Source organism: Onychomys torridus, chromosome 9 (assembly GCF_903995425.1).
Source record: "Onychomys torridus chromosome 9, mOncTor1.1, whole genome shotgun sequence".
Taxonomy (NCBI): Eukaryota; Metazoa; Chordata; class Mammalia; order Rodentia; family Cricetidae; genus Onychomys; species Onychomys torridus.
In genome coordinates this window covers 66,906,076-66,928,547 of record NC_050451.1, presented here as the reverse complement: position 1 = coordinate 66,928,547, position 22,472 = coordinate 66,906,076, and the positions used below count along the sequence as shown (strand labels likewise).

Genomic DNA, 22,472 nt, shown 5'->3' with positions numbered 1-22,472 from the left:
CAGAGCGGAGCACAGAAAGCCTGGAGCTTTCAGCATCAGCTTGTGTCCTTGCTATGACTTGTAAATCTTTACATCTCATCACTTTAAGAACTGGAATTGTCAGATGTTTGGGGGGAAAGTAAAGGATTAAGTTGACCAAAGTGAACAAATGAAGAGAGGGCGGGATTCAGGACCCTCTTCTATGACTGGCAAGTGTTTGAGAGGAACTGCTCGCCAAGGGCAAGCAAAGAATTGGTTTGGTTTTAATAAATTGTTGTCATGCTTGAGTGAAAAACATGGAGGACCAGCTGGGTGTAGCGACGCATACCCTTAGTCCCTGCACTCAGGAGGCAGAGGCAGGTGGACCTCTGAATTAGAGAACAGCCTGGTCTACGTAGTGAGTTCCAGAACATCCAGAACTACCTGGTGAGACACTGTCTCAAAACAAAACAAAACACAAGAACAAAAACCAAGAGAGCAGTGCCAGCGGAATCAAAGCATGAAACTGGAGTGACAGAAGACACTGTGTCTCATGGAGGACTCAGATCGTCACATTCAGAGAAATGACTGGCGTCTACACTGTGCTGTATGGTGTTTAAGAAGTTAAGTGTTGTTTCTGCAGAGAGGGGTACCCACATGTAAAATGGCACTGGGAACATCTAGATGAGAGGCTTTTGTACCAAAACCAGCGCTGACCAAACCGCTAGATGTCAGCTGGCACTGCAGGTACTTCCAAGGATGCCAGGATGGAAAAGAAATAATAAAAACTTAATAGGATAACGGGAAACTTGGCAGATCAGTTGAATAGATTCTTGGAACTTAGTTGCTGGGGAAATCACGGAATAGCACAGATGAAATGAACAAGAAATGTGGGACTTTCTTTTAAAGTTACAGAATATGTCAAACAGTAGCAAAGTTTGAAGGCACTGAATTTAACACTAGAGCTCAAGGGACACCTTAGAAACAGCGACCTTTCTTTCCCATCTGAGAATGTCATGTCTTCCAGCCAGACATAAAAGTGAGACCTTGTTTACTGCAGATGTCACTCCTCTCTGGAGTTTCCGTGGTGACTTCGGATCAGCTGCTGGCCATCTACAAAGAGAAGAGAAACTTTACAAGGTATTTGACTGTTAAACAAGAGGTCTGGGGGATCATGTTACACTCATTCTACTCGGCCACAGGTTTATAGATAACAGGTCTCTAGGGATCTTATTACGCCAACTGAGAAGGGCAGCAACCGGCAACATCAAACGTGGTGTAAGGACATACAAAGGAGGAACTTTAAAACCAGTGTGGAAATAAGAACAGAATAGCACAGGATAATAGAGGAGGAGCTTATAAGCTTGGGCTTTACAAAGAATATATTTTAAAAGTTATAGATATTAAGAAGTATTTTGGCTGGGTGGTAGTGGTGCACATCATACCTTGAATCCCAGTACTCATGAAGCAGAGGCAGGAGGATCTCTGTGAATTCAAGGCCAGCCTAGTCTATAGAGTGAGTTCCAGGACAGTCAGGGCTACACAGAGAAACCTTGTCTTGGAAAAAAATTTGATAAGACATTTTTTTCATAAAAATAACCCATTCTGCCAGGCTTGGTAGTGCACACATTTGATCCCATTAATCTGGAAGTAGAGGCAGATCTCTAAGTTCAGGGCCAGTCTGGTTTACCCATTCTATTTTAACATAGTTCTAATTATTATTTTTCACCTTATATTTGGGCTGAAAATGTCTTTTTCCTCTGGAAGAGGAAGAGAGGCTTTGGGCATTTCTTGAACGATGGCCCTTTAGCTTCAGTTTATATGAGCTGTCTGGGTCCTCCATTGAATAGATTAAACAAAATCTGTATCTAATGTGCTTTCTCTGATATTAGCTCACTTGGTTAATGTGAGGAATGACTAGTTCAGACTAGCAGAATCTATGCCTCAGAACAAAAGAGCATACAGCTCTTTACCCCATAGCCACCTCCTTTAGACAACAGAGCCTAGACTCACCTTGGAATGACGCAGGCCAGTGATGTTAGTTACTTTCATGTTCATAAAGACTGGCTATAAAACTGGCTTTCATAAGCTCCATTGTGGGGAAGCAGCCATATCTCTTTAGATGTCTCCAAAGACTCTAAAACAAACAGGGATAAAGCATGGTGTAGAGCCAGGCTAAACCTGTCTAATATAATTTAATGGCTTAACATTCTGAGTAGAACAGAGAATTCCTAAAGCCAGAGTGTCTTCAAAGCTCTGCTCCTTTTGCCCTAGACTTTTACCATAGCATCCAGTGACTGGAGGGCACACACAACAAGGAAAGCTCTCATCTCATGTGGGCATTTCATGTTAACTAATGAAAGAAGAGGCTCTTCCTGGCCTGAAAAGATAAACAACCAAGGACTGGAAATGGTGGCTACAGGAACATCCTGCTCTAAGATCTGCTCTTGTACCTGTTCTCATAATGTAGTTTCAAGAGCATGCCAAAAACAAACAAACAAACAAACAAATCTACTGCCCTTGACTTATAAACCTATAATCTAAGGGGAGTTACCTAAAATCTTTTATAATAAACATATGTAGTCACATGATGAAGATGTTTATCTAACCCTTTGAGGAAGCCATATTTGAAAAACTGAATGGAAAATTGGAAATTATTATTGGAAAATTAAGTCCTCTTGGAATTCTTGGTGACCTTCATGATGTTTTGAATTTGTAATGTCTAAAAAATATCTCTTTATAAGGCTTTGTGCTTCTATTTTACAATTAACTACAATATATACTGGCCATTTAAATAATCTGGGCAATAATAATTAAAGAAACCATCTTATTAAATAATTGCATGAGTACATCCTTTCAAGAATGTTTGTTTTTTAATTTCAGACAGTTGCACATTACATTTTCTTAAAAGAAGGTACACCTGACTTTTATACATTGAGAGTTACTGATTAGCTAAGACTCTGATGATTTAATCTAAAGAACTATATTTGAATATGACATGTAATAACACTTCAGTTTTTTTTTTTTTTCTAGTCAAGAAGGCTTTAACCTGGAGCAGCACCTCTAAATCAGCCCCTGTGCTGTATGTTGATACAATCATGGTGGGTGGGAAAGACAATTCAGCACCGAAGAGTGCTTGCTCTTCCTGAGCACTGGGGTTTGGTTCCCAGCACTCATGTATTGTGACTCACAACCATCTGATACCTTCTGCTGGCTTCTGTAGACATCACATACATGTATGACTACACACAAGTGGTAAGAAGAGTCATGGTTTTAGACTCCTCTGAGTATTTCATGACCACCTCCTATATATTAAAACATCACTAGGTATTATATTCTAATAATGGTGCAGCTGTGTTTTTACAGGTACAGAGACTTGCTACAAAATAATTAGCTGTATAAGTTATAAACATTATAATAGGTTGTGATGTGATATATATGCTCTTTGTAGTGAATGAGAAATGCCCCCCTACCCTATAGGTTCAGTTATTTGAACATTTGGTCCTCAGTTTGTGACTCTTGTTTGGGGTGGTAATGGAAAGTTCAGGAGGTGGAGTCCTGCTGGAAGAAGTATGTTATTTATATGAATGTATATGTATGTATGTATGTTATACACACACACATGTGTATATATATATATATATTATATACATACAGAAATGTACACACACACACACGTGTATATATATATACCTACAGAAATGTACACACACACACACACACACACACACACACACACACACACGCAATAGGCTTTGATGGTTCATACCTCACTCTACCACTTCTTGTTGCCTTTCACTCTTTCCTGTGTGTAGACAAAATGTGATCTCCTTCCTGCCCCTGCCACCATGCCATGCTTTTCCACCATTAATGGACTCTAGCCCTCTGGAACTGTAAGCTGAAATATGTTTTGTTTCAAAGTTGCTTTTGGTCATAAATGGTATTTTATCACAACAATGGAAAACTAACACTTTTTAAACACTCTTAAAACAAGGGGGGAATGGACACTAAGGGGCTATATCAGTGGTAGAATACAGGACCCTGAGTTGGACCCCACCACTTCAAACAAAACACAAATGAGCAAGCAAAAATGCTGTAAGAACTTCATCACTTCAATTTGAAAAGCACTCAGTGTATTGAAATGGTTTATATAATTTTATCTTTCTTCTTACAGAATCCTTACATTGGCTTGTTTTCAAGTAATAATGCATGCAAAGCAGCCACCATACAAGAGGGTTTCACTGTCTTTTCTCGAATTTTCACTACAATGAGTATGTGTTAACTTACACCCATTAAACAAAACAAAAACCAAATAGAACTGAAGGATGTGTATGGGGACTTGTCCTGTTTTTTTTTTTTTTTTTTTTTCTTTTTTTAACAAGAGAACTGACAGCTGGGTCCATCACTCATGCAGGATGGCTCAGGGAGGAATCCAGCCACTCAGCCAAGGGGAGAGTCAAGTTTTCAAACAGGAAGCACCATGGAATCTGCTTTGGCTATCTGAGGTTGTTGGTGTAAAGCTCCAAAGCTTCTGGGGAAAGACGATGCCTTCCTTTGTAGTCAGAATGGCATTGCGGGATTAAGTGAGAAGTCAGCTTTGTGTAATGTGCTCAGTTTCACTGGAAGGCAGGAGCAGACTGCACTACTTGATTTTAGCATGAGCTATGACATTTAGTGCCGGATGTGATCAAGAGCAGATCATTCAACGTTGCTTGGCATAATTCTTTTATGTGCCTATCACCCAAGTATCTTGGCTCCACTGGACCATGTCTACAAGTGAAAGCACCATTTCCATTAATCACAGGAGACGCTACCAATTTGACTACTGAAGACTTAGTCAACTGCAATATCCCTGTGGAGCCAGGCCTGGCCTGTAATCTCAGCTACTTAGCAGGCTGAGGCCTGAGGATGCCAAGCTCAGGGCCTGTCTGACTGGGCTACAGAGTGAGTTCCAGGCCATTTTGGGTTAATTTAGTGGGACCCTGTCTTAGAATAGAAAGTAAAAACAGGGCTGGGGATGGACATAGCCCAGCATTAAGACTGCTTGCCTGGTGTTCCTGAGGCTCAGTTCAATTCCCAGGGCTATAATAAATAAAAGCAAGAAGTAAACATTTTCCATGGCCAGAAGAGGGTTTCTTTGATACTATCATAGGTGCCCTCAGAGTGTGTTCCGTAACTTGGCAGCCTGCTGTCCTGGGTCTTTTGTACACTGGCCTCCTTCTCACTCCTTTTCTGTGGGGTTGGACACTTGGATTCTTCTTTGCACCAGAACAAGTCTTGGCATTAGTTGCCCTTAGTCCAGCATAAGTTTAGATTGTAACTTTTACCCAGACTTAAATGATGGTTCGTTTTAGGTCAAGAGAAATAGAACTTAGAACTGCCATGGAAGAGACCTCTTTTGTTTTTCTCCCCACCTCCTCCCTTCCTCCTTCCTGTGAGTAGTTACAGAGTACCTACTATGTGCCAGTCACTGCCAAGAAATATAGATGTGATTCCTGCTTGGATCCTTTGGTCTAGTGGAAAAGACAGGCATTAGTTAACTATAATCACCCAGGTGAAAACCGTTATGTGCTGACAAATGCTTCAGAGAGAAGGCAGAGTCCTCCATAAAGGGGAATGCACTTCATGGAGGGAGTCAGGGCAGGAGTTCCCGCAGAAATGACAGCAGAGCTGAAGGTCCACGGATGCTGGGCAGTCTTAGATGAAGGAGGTAGACAGAAAAAGGTACTGATGCTGCAGGCAGGGTTTGAGGGAAGGGTCTGTTTTGAGACTCTGAAAGGGAGAATGACGTGAGAACAAAGGAATCAAGGCAGGCCATTGGGAGAGCCCGAGGACAGTGAGCAGGTGAACGACAGGGTCAGATATGAATGGCCTGAGGAAAAATGTTCCTATGAATAGACTCAACATGCTTAACAGAGTAGGCTAAAAGAGAAGAGCCACAGGAACAAAGAAAGCGGGCTTGGACTGGAAGCAAGGACTCTGTAACTAGATGAATTTATGTGTTTTTAATAACAGAATCATCATCTGTCACTAAAATGAAATACTGATACATGATAGACACACCATGGATGACCCTTGAAAATAGTGCACTAAGTGGATAAACGGAGACATAAAAGGCCATATGCTATTTAATTTCATTAATATTAAGAACCCAAGTTAGGCAAGTTTATAGAAACAAAGAAGATTATTGATTACTTAGGGCTGAGGGTGAGACAGGGGATTATTGGTTGCTAATAGGTAGTTTTGTTTTTTTTTTAAGTGGGGGACAAAGTTATTTTGAAAATTAGGTTACAGTGATAGCTGCAGAGTTCTGCGAATATCCAGAAAACATGAAAGTGCATGGCATGTAAATTATATTGGAGTAAAATTGTGTGTGTGTAGGATGTTTTGAAAGAATCAAAGAACTAGGGACACCATAAGAGATACTAAATTTCTTTTTACTTTACATCCACAGCACTCCAAACAGCTAGCACAAGGGACCACAACCACTTGCCTGCTAGAGTAAGTCAGGATGATTTATGATCCTGCAGTATGTTAGGATGCTGGAGTTGAGCCCTCTGTTCATCTAAATTAGCAACACCAAGCAGCTGTTTCAATTAATCATTACGAGAGCTGCAAACATTTCAAAAGGCACTCTAAATTAGCCTTTAAAATGGCCTTATCTGAGGGAGTGGGGAATTTTTAAAGTGTCTTGTTAAAATAATATTTCTCACACATTTTCCCCTTCTTAAAAAGTAACTTGAAATCTTTGTATTAAAACTCAGGCGTTAATTTTCATTTGTTGCCTCAGACCTTTTGCTACTTGCCATTTAGTCCTTACTCTGCTCAGGCACACTGGGTGTTTTGGAGGCCACCTAGACTCACAGTGGCTCCAGAGAAAGGGAATATGAGGCTGAACAGGTGGCCAAGCTTCCGCTTTCACACCCAGAGGAGGCCAGTGTTTCCTAGGAAAGCATTCCTGGTATCTGTCTCAGTCAGTTACAGTTTCTCAGTTGGGGTGTGAGGGTCCAATTTCATTTGGCTTGTGCTGCTTGCTGACTCTCAAGACTCTTACATCTTTCCTAAGAGTTCATTTCCTTTTGCAGCTTCCTCTGCCAGGCCACACATGACAAGGTGGAATTCTGCCTTAACCACCCTGCGTGGAGAGCAAATTGCCTTGTTTTATGTACCAGGAAGTTGAAACTCGGGATCATAAAGAGCCTTGATTTGGTTATGTCTATAGTTGGTTGGGAGGGTTTCACACTGGAAGACTTCCTGATTTCTTATAATTAAACTCTATTTTTCAGCCCCTACCTCTATCTTTTCAAATCTTACTCTAATAAATATCTACAAGGCACATTATTTTATATTCCATTTTGCTTAGAACTTAAAGATGCCAGAACCTGTGTGGTGGAAATGGAGGGAAGGAAACCAAAGGTGGGAGCCCTTCCTGGCTATTCATTTTTCTCAAGAAGTTAAAACCAAACCAAAGAGAAAAAGGTGAAAAACAGAAAACAAAGCAAACAAAACAAAACAAAACAAAACAAAACAGAACAGCACACCCCTCCATTTACTCCTTTCGGGTAGGAGAAATCCAAGTATTTTAACCGAAGGGAGGAAACCGCGCTAGGCCTGCGACTTAATAGGTTTGGAGAATGTCAAGGTCACTGGAAATTGAGTCTTACACAATTGTCTCTCACTGGGACAAAACCTCCTGCTTTTGCTTTGGCTTCCTTAACATTCACCAGCTACAGGGAAGCACTTACTATTGTTTTTTTAAGTTAATTGTTGGTATTTCCCCCTTTTGTAAGTCTTCAGCGCTTTTCACTGTAGACTAGATTCCCAGTCCCTTGCTTGGTTAACAAAGCTATAGGGAATCTAGTCTCTATGATCTTCCCAGGCTTACTGCCTGTCATTCAAATATGCTGGGTTCCATTCTGCGAAGTAGCCGTCTTTCTGCTAGAGCCGCTCTTCTCTCCCATTTTTGTAGGGCTGTACCCCAAAACACTGCTCGTATCTTTCCTACCCCAAGGGCACCGCCCCCCCCCCAAGTAGTGGCTCAATTGTAACCACCATCAGATTACAATCTTTTGCGTTGTTTTCACACCTACAGACATTCCCCCTCTACCCACTACAACCTAGATCAGTAGACAACCTGGAATAATGCCTAAAACGTGTGGGGGGACAGCCAAAAGCTGTTGAAGAGAGAACACAGGAATGCATTCTTTCTTTCTCATCCCTCTGCCCTGAAGAAGACAAAACAAATTAAAAAAAGGAGGAGGATACACTTCAAAACATCTTTCTCATCTCAGCCATTTTGAGGAACGCATGTCCTTGAGGAGACCACGCAACTTGACTGCACTGGTCCTTCCGGGTTAAACGGGAGTCCCATAGCTTGTCACCTGAGGCTCGGCTTCTTGGTGGGCAAAGCCTTATGTCCCAATTTCGATGCCACATGGGGTGAGCGCTCCCCTTGGAATGACTGGAGGTTCAGCTAGGGCCCGAGCCTGGTGCATGACGTGGGGTTCTCCCTGAAGATGCTGAGCACGGAGCAGGGCCATTCTGAAGGATGGACCGTTCGTGGACCCTTGATCTAGCTGTGCAACGTGGGAAACCAAGCCCAGGGAGGCGGGGCGGCCCAAGGCAGACAGTCGAAGGCAAGAGAGCCAGGCTGGGGTGTTCCGCAGGAGGAGAGGGTTAACCCGTTCCCAAGGCAACGGGCCAGGAAGCGCGCAAGACGTCAGCGGGAGAGTTCGTAGGTCAGCTTCGCGTTGAAAGCTCCCACGGGCCGCGGGGCAGCTGGCCAATGGCAAGGGCGCCTGGGTGTCACGTGAGAGGCGCCCCGCCGCTCTGCCCTCCAGAGCACGTGGGAAGGCTTTTTACGCCCCCCCCCCCCACCACCACTCCGCCTCGTTCCTTTTGCGCGGGCTCGTCCACGGGGTCGTTCTCGCGAGAGGCGCGGCTGCTCTCGCGAGAGTGAGTGGGCGGCGTGGGGAGGCGGCGGCGGTGGCGTCTCAGGCCGGGGCGGGCGAGGGAGGCGCCGCTGCGCTGCGGCTCGCGCCACCGGGCGTTGCGGGCCGTGACGGGCGGGTGACATGCCCGGGAGCTGAGAGGCTGCGCCTCCCGGTGAGCGGGGCCGGGAGCGGGGAGTCAGCGGGCCGGGTCCGGACGGCGGCCGGCGGGGCGCCGTGGCCTCGCTGCGCGGGGGCGCGGGCGGGAGGAGGACCGTGCACTTTGTCCGCAGCAGCATCCTTCCCGGTCAGCGCCCGAGCGCGGGTCCCGGCGCCGGCCCCCCGACCTCAGGGGCCGCTGTTTGCACCGCTGTCAGCGTCGCCCCCAGGCTGGCCGAGCCACCGACCTGCGTGATCAAATAGAACGTGGTCTGGCTGAGCCACAGTGACAGGCTAACCCCCTGGTGTGGCGTGGTGACAGTCCGTTCACTCTGCCTACCCTCTTAAAAAACCTATTCGTTGGAGGTGGCTTAGGCAATTAAGGCATTTCGTGGTGAGCAATACTGCTGAGACACATCGTGAATGGCCTTGGCGCATACTGGAATTAATATTCGCATTTTTTTTTTTTTTTTGGTGGTTGTTGTTGTTTAGCTTTGTAATTATTCAGTTGCTTCTAAAACGCTTGTTTCCTTTCCGTCTTCCCACCTTGTTAGCAGTGTTATTGATGTTGATACTCAAATTTGCTCAGTATGGAAATACGTAGAAGATAGAGTATTCAGGAAAGATGGAGTATTTATTTATGCAAAGATGATTTTGTTTAAATGTCTATGCTTTTTTTTGTAAATGGCAGCCCAGTGCCCGCTGTGACTGATGTCATTTCAAATAGTGCCACCTAATCTTTCAAAATACATGAACACTTTTCAAGGAATATTCTGGCTACTCATACTTAAAGTGTTCTTCAGGAAGAACTGTGAACCATGGGTTGACAGTGAATTGAACAATTGGTTTTGCTGTCAGTAACTGACTTAGGAGAGAGAAAGGGATGTTGGGGAATTGGGGAAGAAGTGGGTTCACAAACTGAGCTGTGACTGAGGTAGATAGCTACAATACTGCTCAATTGATCCGAAAAGGAATTGGCACTATATTCTGTGGCCAGTGGTTTTTTTCAGTTGTATATACATACTGTAGTCAAAGCCCCAGAACTACAGTGAGAGATGGTTCTAGTCTTTTCTAGCCTCTGCATTCCAGGGCTAAGTCTAGAAGCAGAAGAAGTCCTCTGGGAGAGAGGATGGTACTTTTTTTGTTTCATTTTAATTCCAGAGATTGAGTGTCTGGGAAAGGAACTCCACCAATTCAGATCATAACGTAGCAGGTTGTTTAAAGGGACATTTCCAGCTATAAGTAGGGAAATTGAGCCATACACAGAGATTTGAAAAACCTAGGCAAAGGCGATAACAGAAGTTCTCTCCCACTCACCTTGGCAAAGAGAAAGACTGCATTGCTAGTCTTTCTAACTTTGTGGCCAGGGTTTCAAACTTTTAGGGCAATGGTGTCTTTGTCTTGTGTTTGAAAAGCAATTGGAGTAACTTTGGATGGAGTAATTACCTATGTAAACTGTTTTTTGTTTTTCTTTTTGGGAAGTGGCCCCAGGAGTAAAAATAATAATAATAATAATTCAAGCACTCTGAGAGAGTGTTGAGACAGGTTAGGACACTAGCTTGAGTGTTAGTGGAGGGTATCCAGACTGGCACTGTTGGCACAGGGAGAAACGTGCTTTACAATTTGAAAAGCAAATGGGGCAGATCCATATATTTTCTTTTTTCTGCTCATCTTTACAGAAAGAAATTAATTGAAAAGAACTTCCTGGAGTTAAACATTTGGAATATATGGATTATTGACCGTACTTGACAGAAGGAGGAAACGGAGCAATTTTGTATTAGCCTCTGCTTACTCGGTGCTTTTCCTTTGACCTTCCTTTATGGCTAGAGGACTATTTGGCTGCAAGAATCAAAAAGCCATTTGAATTAGCTTACTTGTAAAAGGAGGCACTGGTCATACTGTTGGAGCATTGCCTCTAGGGCTCAACTTGTGATTCCAGCTCAGTGGCCTGGGGACCAGAAAATCTTCAGGTTGAAACTCACCGAGTTTTGTCTTAGTTCTCTACTTTCTACTAGTTGCATGTTCTATTCAGCTTAAAGACTGTCCTTCTCTTGAAACCTCTTGGTTTGCCACTGTCCACAGCACACCCACCTTTGACTTTGCATCATGGTTTCTAACAGACCTACCTCTTCAAGTCTCAGTTCTAAATGTCTATAGAGAGTGAATGTTGTGGTCACCAGTTTTCCACTTCTAGTCAAGTTGGTTGTGGGGTTGGGTAGGAAGACGAGGGTAGCTGGGGAGCTATAGGTGTGCCTGGTAGTTTTTAGGACTTCCAACTTTTCAGACTGCTACAGCAAGGTCTTTAAGACAGGGAAGGCCTATAGACCAGGAAGAAATGGTAGGTCCCTTGGTGTACTGTAGTATCTTGAGTTCTTCCCCAAGCACTGCATTGCACTTAGTCTCAGCTAGTTAGAGATTCAGTGGTCCTTTTGTCAGGACAGATTCTCCTAGTTTGTAAAGGTTGGACAGGTTAACACTTTGCATGATGGGCATAATGATAATATGAGAATTGTGGATTCACATGTGTAAATATTAATTTCTTTCTAGATGGCAAATGGTAGGCGTGTTGCAGAAGTATGATGGCTAGTATCTGTTGCTGACTGGATTGGGCTTCTGGAGTGTTCAGAGATGAGAGTAATCATTTTCTTCCTCAGTCTTAGAACGTATTTAGAACTATTTTTTAAAATGTTTTTTAAGAAATAGTCTGTGTTTTAGATTCCACACAATTGTGGTCCCCCCACCCCCTTTTTTTTTTAACCTGTCCAGAACCATTGATGATGATGATTCCTTTAGATTCTTGGTTAATCTTATATTCTCTCCTACTCTCCTGATGAGCTTTAAACTCTGGGTATATGGATGACTCTTAGCATAACGTTTCCAGGTTTGATATTAACTAAACCTGTGTTATTAGTTGCTTTTTGGATAGTACCATACTGACATAAAGCACCATGTTCTGATTATTGCATAATTGCTGAAGGCTCTACCTTCTGCTTTTCTAAACTGGAAACCTTAACTTTGTGTTTCACACTCTTTATTCTTAATTATTCCTTATATGGCCTGTCAGTGAATAGCCTCTGTGTAGGCTTATAGGGTTTCTATGAGCCAAGCACCACACCTTTTGCAGAATACATCTATTCACATATTTTTGCTCCTGGCAGGCTGGGGCAGAGTCTTACTGTATCAGTGCTTTTCAGTAACATACTGTTAAGAGTCCAGGAGTTGCAGGTGCCCCATAAAGAGAAATTTGTTCTCCAGGTTAAAATTCTAATATGCTTTTGTTTAGAAATAATCTTGTAGAGGGTTATGCATAACACTAAGAACATGACTTTATGGTCATGACAGTGTGTTCTCCAGGTTAAAATCTAACATGCTTTTGTGTAGAAATAATCTTGAGGGGGTTATGTATAATATTAAGAACATGACTTTATGGTCCTGATGGTATGGTCACATTAACAATAACGTTTAAGGTTTTAGTTTGTGTATTTTTTTTTTTTTTTGAAGTTGTATTTACAGTTGCTGTAGAGGGAGTTTGAAGTCATTAGCAAACAGTTCATACTTAGTATTTGTCAATGAGGCCCATGCTGATACTTGAAATACCAATGACTGGCTGGGCACAGACATACTTTAGAAGAGAGGCCAAACCTGGAATGTGGTTGAAAGACCAGTGACATTTTTCTATGGCTGTTTAAGAAAACAAATATGAGTTAACTTCAGACAGTTCTTGCCTAGGTGACCCTGATCTCTACTGGATGATGTCACTTGTTAGCACATGTCCCTCAATCTCATGTGCTTGAAATTTCCTTTCACCTTACAGTTTGTTCAATTCAGTACATAAAGGTTTTGTTTTTGATAAGGCCTTTGAGGGATATGGAGAGATAACCAAGGCCAGGCCTTGGATTGTAGAACTCTTGAGTGCAAGGTTTTCTGCTGTTGTATCTTAGCTACTGTTACTTAGATGCTTCGGGAATGGCAGTTGAATGTTGCTGGTACTTAGAGTTAACCCAGGGCATAGACTTGTGTGCATTTAATTGTAATACAGAGTACCAAGTTAGTGCTAAAGTTAGCTTTGCTCTACCAGGTACAAGTGATGACTTTTGGAGAGTTGATTTTCACAGTTGGGTAGGTACTACTAGCATCCAGTGGACAACAGGTTCACCCTCAAACAAAGACTGGCCTGGCCAGGAGTGCTGGGCATGAGTGCTGGGGAGGCAAGAACAAAATGTATCTTGTACATGGAAGAATGGGTTGACTTAGGAATAAAATGTGAAAAGCCAGAAATTATCAGAAAGCAAGTGTCTTAGTCATTGTTAGGAATCATTCTTCTTAATATAACTGGCTATTGTTTTGGAAGGCAGTTAGGATAGCTGTGGTATTTTTAGATTTAGTAAGTCAAGTTGCAGGTCTGTACCGGAGGGAGAAGCCTTTCCGTACATACTATTGTCACACTTCACTGTGAGGGTGAGCCTTAGCCTCTGTCTCCACCATGAGAGGATGGCATCAACTGGTATCCCACTGCTCATTATTAGTGTTAATTCCGTTTTGTGTCCTAGTGGTCACTGTGGGGTTTATAGCTTTAGCTCAGCACAGCCTTCTTACAATACCATTTTATATGTAATGTAGACATCTAGTGACTGATTTTTCACTGCTTACCCACCAAATCTTTTGTTCTCTTTATCGTGCATTTCACTTCTGTGTCTAATCAATTGCTGTTTTTAAAGTTGTTTTTTAAAAGCGGCTATGAACTGAGGAAATATTCTGTCAGCAGTGTGTTACTGTTTCAGGCATTCATTGTTACTTTGATAGGTCCAGGTTCCATCTGTTACTGTTTTTATTTGCCTGAAGAATTTCTTTTCGTAGTTATTCTCATATGATCAGCTTGGGATGGGTCCCCACAGCTCTGATTAGTGACAAGAACCTAATTTTGTCTTAATATTGGAAAGATATTTTTTATCATGTGTGGCTGTTAACACTTTTTCCTCTGAGTTGTCAGCGCTGATGATCATGGCCCAGCTTCAGGCCGCCTCCATGTCAGGTCTGCTGTCCTCATGCTGCACTGGGGCTCACACTTCCAGATGGTGGGCAAGACTTTCTTTTGTTTCTAGCAATTTGGTCGTGTCTCACTTTAGTGTTTTTTTTTTTTTTTTTTTTTATGTTTTTCTTCTTAATATTTATTGGATTTTGTTGTTGTTGTTGTTGTACCTATCACTGTTTTCATCAAATTTGGTACATTCTGGACCAGTTTTGCACCATTTTGTCTTTCTTTTTTTTGGTTCTCTCCCCAACTGACTTTTGAGTCTCCAAGTACCCATATATATGTTTTTTAAAACAATGCTTAATAAGTTCTGATATTGTGGGGTTGCCTGTTTTTAAATTCCTGTGTTTTGCCTTGATTGTTTGTATTATCTACAATTTCATTTCAGTGTTCAATCTGCTATTACTGCACCTAGCATGTTTTTCATTTTAAAAATATTTCCTTTATTTTTATTAACACAGGACTTATACATAGTGTCAGAACAATTTTGTCCATGAATATAATGTGTTAATCATATTCACCCCATTACCTTATTGTGTCTTCCTCCTCCTCTTGGCAGCTCCCTTCCTCTTTCCAACTAGTCTCTTTCTACTTTGATGAATTTTTTTTTTTTTTTTTTTTTGTGACCCAGTGAGTCTCAGTAGGGGTGCTTAAATAATGTAGGTGAGGGGTTATTTTCAGGAGCATAGCACCTCACTAGTGGCTATATCACTAAAGGAAATGTCTCTCCCTTAGCACCCATTAACTGTTTGTAGATGGTTGATGGGAGGGCATCTCGTGGGGATCTACTCCACAGTTACTTTTAACTTCCTTTAAATCCAGACAGATGTTAATAGGCCCAGTCTTGTATGGGTCTTGTATAGGTGATTGCAGCTGCTTTGAGTTCAGGTGTGCCATGCCAAGTCATGCAGGGAACACAGCATTCCACCCTGTCCCCATTCTGTCATGTTCTCTGAATTAGATGGATAATGCAGGTCTCCTGAGCCTTCACTGGTCAGTTATTTTCATCACTGGCTGTGTTTTAGTCTGTATTTACCACTGCCCATTGCAAAAAGAACTGGTCTAATCAAAGTTGACAGCAGCATTGATCTATGGAGCTAAACAGTAATTTAGAAGATAATTTGGTGGGCATGTGTCATTCAGTAAAACTACAGCTGTGGTTACCTCACTAGGGCCTGTGACCTCCTAGCCATGGGGGCCTTTTACCAGTTTGCAGTACCAGATGTGAACGCCTTCTTGTTCTAATTAGAAAGCCATTGGTTACTCCCATAGTTTGTCCCTGTTTCTATCAGTGGGCACATCTTACCTGGCAGGTTAGTAATGTAGTACAGATGAATAAGCCTGGTGATGACAGTCTACCCCAGCAACCTGCATAGCACTTTCCAGCACTATGAGGGCTACCCAGCAGGGAGGAAGGCTGTGGTTGTTTGTTTTTGCTCTTTTTGGGGGGCCTGCCACCCAGCTCCCAAATAAATCACACATGGAGGCTTATTCTTATTTATGAATGCCCAGCCTTAGCTTGGCTTAGTTTCTAGCCAGCTTTTCTTAACTTAAATTATCCCATCTACCTTTGCCTCTGGGCTTTTCCAATTCTCTAACTTCTGAAAGTCTTACTCTGTGGTTCGCTGTGGAGCTGGGTGGCTGGTCCCTGATGTCCTCCTCCTTCTCTGGCTCCTCGATTTTTTTTTCACTCCTCCATCTCTTTTTTTTTCTCCTCCCAGATTTCTGCTTCTATACATTCTTTCTGCCTGCCAGCCTCGCTCCCCCCCCCCTCTCTCCTGCCTTACTATTGGCCGTTCAGCTCTTTATTATAGACCATCAAGGTGTTTTAGACAGGCACAGTAACACAGGTTCACAGAGTCAAACAAACGCAACATAAACAAAAGTAACACACCTTAAAATAATATTCCCCAACAGGAAGCTTCTATGTCAATTCCTGTGATCAGACCATGGGGTGTCTTCAGTAATAGGGTCTACTGTCTAGTTCTGGTGGACAGCCACTGGCGGTGGCAATTGCCTGTATTGTTTGGGGGCCTTAGGGACCTCCCTGACTAACAGCCCATAAGGGAGTATCCCACCCCTGGCACTGGACTTTTAATAACCTGTGCAGGCTACCTCTTCACACTTAGTTGTTTTTCTAAGTTAGCTCACTAAGTGGTGATTAGGCATGTGTATGGCCTTTCATAATCCTTGGTTTTGTTGATCCTTCACCTCTTACTCTCTCCCATCTCCTCACCCCTCCTCCCTGCTTAATCTACCCACTGCAGGATTCCCCTTCTTGCATTCTTGTAAATTCTGTTTTAGTCTTTGGAGCTTGTGTTTCTTCCTGTATCATGATCATGTTTTCTTCACCCTTAGATGCATGGAGCAGTGTATCAGTCAGGATTCTGTAGAGGAGCAGAACTGATTGAATGTATTCATGTATATTCAAAGGGGATTTATTAGAGTAATTTACATGCTGTGGGCTAACTAGTCCAACAGTGGCTGTCCTAACAGAAAGGCTCAAAATCTGGTAGTTATTCAGTCCATGATGCCCAGTGTCTTGGCTGGTCTTCGGTCTATGCTGGAGTCCTGAAGAATGAGGTTCTTAATACTAGTGAGGAAATGCCTCAGTGGCAGGATGGATGAACTTGCGGGCGAGAGTGAGGCCAAGCAGACAGAAAGCAAAAGCTTTCTTCTTCCCTGCCCTTTATGTAGGCTGCAACTAGAAGGTGTGGCCCAGATTTAGGGTGGGTCTTCTCACCTCAAATGATCCAAACAAGAGAACCCTCACAGGTGTGTGCCCAGCTGCTTGGGTTTGCATTGATTCCCGAAGACAACCAAGATTAGCCACCACATACCATTACACTGATTTCACAGTGTCTTTCTGCTCTGATTGTCAGCTCTGTTAGTTTTTTTCAGGGTATCACTTCTAGGTCTGCCCTTGACTTGTTGCCTCTCCCCCTCCCAGTTAGGGACAGATTTTCCTCCTTTGCACGCTCGCTCATCTTTTATTGTCTGCCCATAGTTGAGTTTTTTGTTATTGCCTGCTTGGTGTACACTTTTCCAGAGAGCTGGCTGTAGTTGGAGTACAGTTAGATGATTTGGACTCCATGGGGTTGTTTTGTTAGTGATGATGCTTGGATTCCCTAGGTGGGAACTGTCTGTTCCTGATGGGTCACAATAAGGACTGCTTTTCCCTACTCTGCTTAGTGGGAGTGTGAAGTTTTTCAAACCCTGTCATTACATTCTCCTTTTGATACTCTGACCTATAGTATGAATGAGCTTTGCCTCCAAAACTCACTGTGACTGCCAGACTGCCTGGCTTTGCTGTCCTGTTTTGTTACCTGGAAGTAGCTGGCAGGCAATGTTTCCTTTCTGAGGTATCAGTCATACCCTGCATTGCTGTTGTCTGATGTTTAAAAACCAGTGTTTCCTATGTATGTTGTACTGTTTTGTTGTAGTCCAATGGAAAGTTAATTTTTAACACTTGGCCATTTGGTATGTGTTAAGATGTATTTTGAGAGTCTTGCCTAGATCAGCGTTGACCTTTTAGTCCCGTCTCAGCCCTGAACCTAAGATTACATGTGTGTGCAATCATAAGGTTACTTTTTATTTAGCAAGTGTTTGAATCTTGCCATGTTCAAATACAAATTTGAGCTCCCCGATCTCACAAAAGAGATGTGTGCAAACAATGGCACCTGAAAATTAAGGGACAAACCACTTGGAAAGCATAAAGGAGATGTTAAATGTTAGGAAAGGGGCAGGGAAAGATGAAAGAGGAGTCAAGCATTCCTCAGAGATCCCTGAAGATGCATGAAGAGTGAGTATAGGTTAGCTAAGTGAGTAGTTTTAGAGCATAAGATCAGGAATTGGTAATTTAGGAGCTGTGATCACCAGTATGAATTGAGGAAAGATGTGGTTAACTATATGGTGTTGGTTTGCTGGCTTTTAATGAAATAGAATGGAGAGTGTTTAGAGAAGTTTTATTCAGGTTTTAAGCATATATATATATATATATATATATATATATATATATTTATATATATATTTTTTTTTTTTTTTTCCCCTTCAAGACAGGATTTCTCTGTGTAGTCCTGACTGTCCCAGAGCTGCTTCTATACACCGGTATGGCTTCTAACTCAGAGGTGTGCCTGCCTCTCTGTACTGGAGTGCTGGGATCAAAGGCGTGCGCCACCACACCTGGCTTAAACATACTTATTTTTATAGTAACTATACTTGGCTTAGTCTGTTTGGTGTTGCTGTAACAAAGTACTTGAGGTGAGTTATTTTCTAGAGAGAGTAGATTTATTTAGCTTGAAGATTTATGGACTCAAAGTCCCAGATTGAGCAGCTCCAACTTTTCAGCCTCTAGTCAGGGCTTTCTAGATAAATCACAACATAGTAGATAACACCATGGCCCGAGTGTGTGTAGAGGAAGAGATTGAATGGTGGGACTAGAAGCCAGAGAGCTGGCAGGAGCTACTTTAGACTAGCTCCTGGAGTGCTTAATCTCGTCCCATGGGAACTAGAACTGCCATGGAGCAACAGTAATTTATTTGTGAAGGCTGCCTCCAGGGTCTAGAGATCCCCAGAGTCACACCTCTTCAGTGTTCTACTGTCTCTACCATACTGATGACCAACTCTCTAGGACGTAAGTCTCTGGGGGCAGGCCATATCCAAACCCTAGCAGAGATGCTTAATTGTAAATGTGTAGTAGAACATTTAGATAAGAGGAATTGAAACTAAAGCATAAGACTGAAGTGAAACTCTACATTAGGAACTTCATTGTGTGGTTCAAACCACAGGTAATGTACCTTTGGAAAACTAAACAGGAAGAAAATGTGAGGACAAGGATTAAGGAAAAAATAGTATTGATGAAACTGGATCTTCTAAGTATGTGGCTTTAGAAATAATCTGATTTATAGGTTGTGATTTGAGAGCTAGTACAGAGGGTGAGTCATGGTTGTAATTACTGTTGGGAAGGTGTTTATGCCTGAGTCCTCTGATTATAAAAAAGGTCAAGTTATAGATGGTGTTGAGTTGAACAGTTCTTAAGCTAGAGGTGAGGTAAGAAGGCTTGAGAAGTGGTGGTGTTTTAATCATTAAGAATTTATGTGCATCTAGAAAAATACAAGATAATTATCTATGATAAAACCACTATCTGTAATGTATCTACTGTGTGTGTATTTACATTTATGCACACTCAGTTCCAGATTTTATACTGCATGAGATAATGCATACATGTTGGAACTGGCCTTATTTTTCTTGATAATTTATCATCTTCCCATAAAATCAGATAGATGGCATTTTGTAACATTAAAAAAAATCCTCTTCTCAAGACTTTTCCCAGGCTTGTGCAACTGCCTTTTAATTTCAAGTCATTTGCAGCATTCTGAAATCTGCTTCTTCACTCATCTGGATTATTCAAACCCATCATTTCCCACAGCTGGGTAATAAGTGAATTTTTAAAATGAAGGAACTTATAGATTACTTTCAGTTTTTATCTTTGGTTCACTGACTAGTCTTGCACTATTTTTGTGAATTTTGTGGAAGCAGGTATGCAGGAAGGTTTTGAGTGGTGAAGTCACAGAATCAGAGTTGTGTATATTCAGTACCCTGCATCTCTGTTCTGTTTTTTATAGTTGTTTCTCTGATTGTTTTTATGTCTCTTCATGAATTTTGTGACTTTTTTCTTCTAAATATGTATGTACGCTTGTTAATTAAATCTGTTTTTCCTGATGCATGCTGCTTTTGTGCCATTCTTCAAGAGATTTACGTTCTTAGCAGTGCTTTTATTTCCTGTTTCTTGCCTGATTTCTAGCCACTCCACTTCCAGCGGTTCGCTTTCTGCTTGGCTTGTCTCCCATCACTCTCTATTTTAATAATCAGCTAAGTTCCCTCTTATTTCTTTACTATCCTCTGATTCCTTGCTTAGAATTCTTTTCTCTTCATCCAGAAGAGGGCATAGCAGGTGTCGAGTGTGAAGCTTGTTTTGACAGTGTTTGTGTTTGCTCTTGTGCAGCTGTGAACTAGAGTAACCCTCCCTAGCTGTTTTTCCTTGCCTTCCTTCCACCTGTCTTTGCATTTCCAGAGGCCTGTTGTTTTTCCTCAGAACTGCTTCTCTTTTACATTGCACAGGTAGTCTTTTGGTAGGTACATGAATTAAGTTAAATACAAAGTGGCAAGTCTGTGCTCCCTGCCAGGATGGTAATGGACTAAATCTCTAAAACTGTAAGCCAGCCCTCAGTGGAATGCTTTCTTTCTAAGACAGTGTCTAAGAGAGATGATGTGTGACATACACTCACACCTCAGTCTTGTCTCTGTAGTGAAGTATAGAAGTAGAACATGAAACTAGAACTTTATTAAAATGTAGTCCTTTTAGAATCTGGGGAGGGAACTAGAATGAAGTTGTGTGGAAGTGAATGACTCAAATAGGCATGCCTTGAAGAGATGGGCTTGAGTAACTAAGACACTGAAACTTCAGTAAGCTTTTCTTGAACACTCAGTGCTTTAATTTTTTGTTTTTGTTTTGTTATTTACAATTCAGTTCTTAGCTTCTGCCCTTTACTGTAACCCAGCATTTCCCCAGGAGTCTTTGAATCCGATAGGACCATTGTTTTCTCACTGTCCATGGTGTGTGACACAAGTAGACCTTAAATGACTGGACAGCGTTCTATACTCAGATGCAGCATCGACTGGCTGCTTGATGTTCTTAGTTGGCTGAAGTCCCCAAAAGTTTTTAGGAAAGCATCATTACAAAGTTCAGTATTAGGTTGAGAGTTTTGTGTGTGAGGTGTATAATTCTTCTAATCCTTTTTTCTGAATTCCAGTCATTGGTAGCTCCTAAACTTCCAGATAAGGATTTTCGTTTTGTCCATCTGTAATTTTATAGTATAAGTACAAATTTCACATTCACATTTGTGTAGTTTTAAAACCTTCTGTTGAAGGGGTAATCATGCCTGCAGCGTTTAGTGTTGCTGCAGGGATAAATGAGTGACTTGGGCTATGAGAATGGATTCTTTGTGACAGGGTCCAAGTTTATAAAGATTCCCAGCAATCTTTGTTGAGATTTTGCAGTTAAGAGGGGCAATGAGATTGAACGTAATAGCAAACTATAATTGTGAGCCAAAAGTATTTTGTAAGTGTGTGTGTGTGTGTGTGTGTGTGTGTGTGTGTGTGTATGGTTGCTATATATAATCTCAGTATTTTTGTTCATATTTTTCTTTACATGCATACATTTAAAGAAATTGTTTAGAATAAAGTGCTTGCTTGAATCACAAAGATTAGTAAATAAGTTGTTTTCTTTTAATATGTCTCCTTTAGGTGTTTTGTGGATTTACTCTTCAGCGATTACACACTACAGTAATACCATTATGGCGACTTTCCAGCCTTTCAGGAACAGTTACATAAAGAATAAAGCATCTGTCCGAAAAGTAAGTCCGTAGTATTAGGTTCCTTTCAGTGGAAATTAAAAAAATATGTGGGTTCTTTCATAGTTTTTAAATGAATCTTAGTATTTAACTTATAGCATGAAAACACTGTGAAGATGAATTATATGAAAGTAGTGGTGTGAAGTCATGATCATAATGTTAGTCTCTGAAATCTTATTTCTCAGAGCACAATGCCTCCTCCATCTCCTCACAGATATTTTCCATTTGGTCTTTTTTTTAGTTAACTATCTTACATACCTTTAGCTGTACCTTAAAGGTATATAAGAAATATTAATCACTCATTCAGTATAATGAATTTGAGTGCTTATTGTATGTCAGGGCTCTGCTAGATGTTGAATTATTCATGAGCAAATGAAAAATTACTTTTCTGTGTGTATGGTGCTACGGATTGAACCCAAGACCTTGTATATTCTAGATAAATTGCTTTATCACTGAGCTGTATTCCTAGCCTGGCTTTACATCCTCTTCCTACCTTTTAGCTTTTTATTTTGATAGAAGGTCTCAGTACATTAGTTAGGCTTGCTTTGAAGTCGCTTCATATGCCACACAGGACTTGAGCTTGCCACTGGTCCAGCCTTGTCCTGCCAAGTAGCTAGGATACAAGCCTGCACTACAGCAGACTTGGTCATTATTTCTCATCTGAGGGAGAACCTCATACTCCTAAAACAATTTTGTTAGTCTGTGTCTTGACATTGATTTTTTGTCTTTGCTATAACTTAGGATCATCACTAGAGGAAGAAGAAAGGGGACTAGAGGGTGTTGTCTGTTAACAGTGCCTGGACTTCAGCCTCTTTTCATGACACTGTTGGCCTTGCCCGTGAAGACCATCTTTGAGTTCATGAAGGTTTTTCCTTTTTTATTTTGATAACTCTTCTCTCTTGATAATGCTTATAAAGCGAGAAGATAATTCTTTTAAGGTGGATGAGGGTGGATAAAGGCTTTTTAATTACCAATTGTCAG

At 41.7% G+C, this 22,472-nt stretch overlaps 1 protein-coding gene and 1 long non-coding RNA gene across 6 annotated transcripts in view; one reads left to right on the top strand and one right to left on the bottom strand.

Moving 5' to 3' along the window:
• Positions 1-407: 407 nt before the first annotated feature.
• LOC118591597 lies at positions 408-8,710 on the bottom strand. The gene is made up of 3 exons (XR_004945945.1): positions 8,340-8,710; positions 1,972-2,095; positions 408-1,071 (listed from the first exon to the last, which is right to left on the bottom strand). It is a non-coding gene; the product is annotated as an uncharacterized LOC118591597 (long non-coding RNA).
• A 207-nt stretch (positions 8,711-8,917) lies between these two features.
• Akap11 (A-kinase anchoring protein 11) overlaps positions 8,918-22,472 on the top strand; it is a 45,691-nt gene continuing 32,136 nt past the window's right edge. For 4 of the 5 annotated variants that reach the window (XM_036198660.1, XM_036198659.1, XM_036198658.1 and 1 more), the window contains exons 1-2: positions 8,918-9,063; positions 21,385-21,494. In XM_036198660.1, the coding sequence (XP_036054553.1) occupies positions 21,435-21,494 (60 nt within the window). In that variant the 5' untranslated portion in view covers positions 8,918-9,063; positions 21,385-21,434. Of the gene's footprint in view, positions 9,064-9,387; positions 9,442-21,384; positions 21,495-22,472 lie in introns of those variants that run through there. The other variant, XM_036198657.1, reaches the window with a different exon arrangement.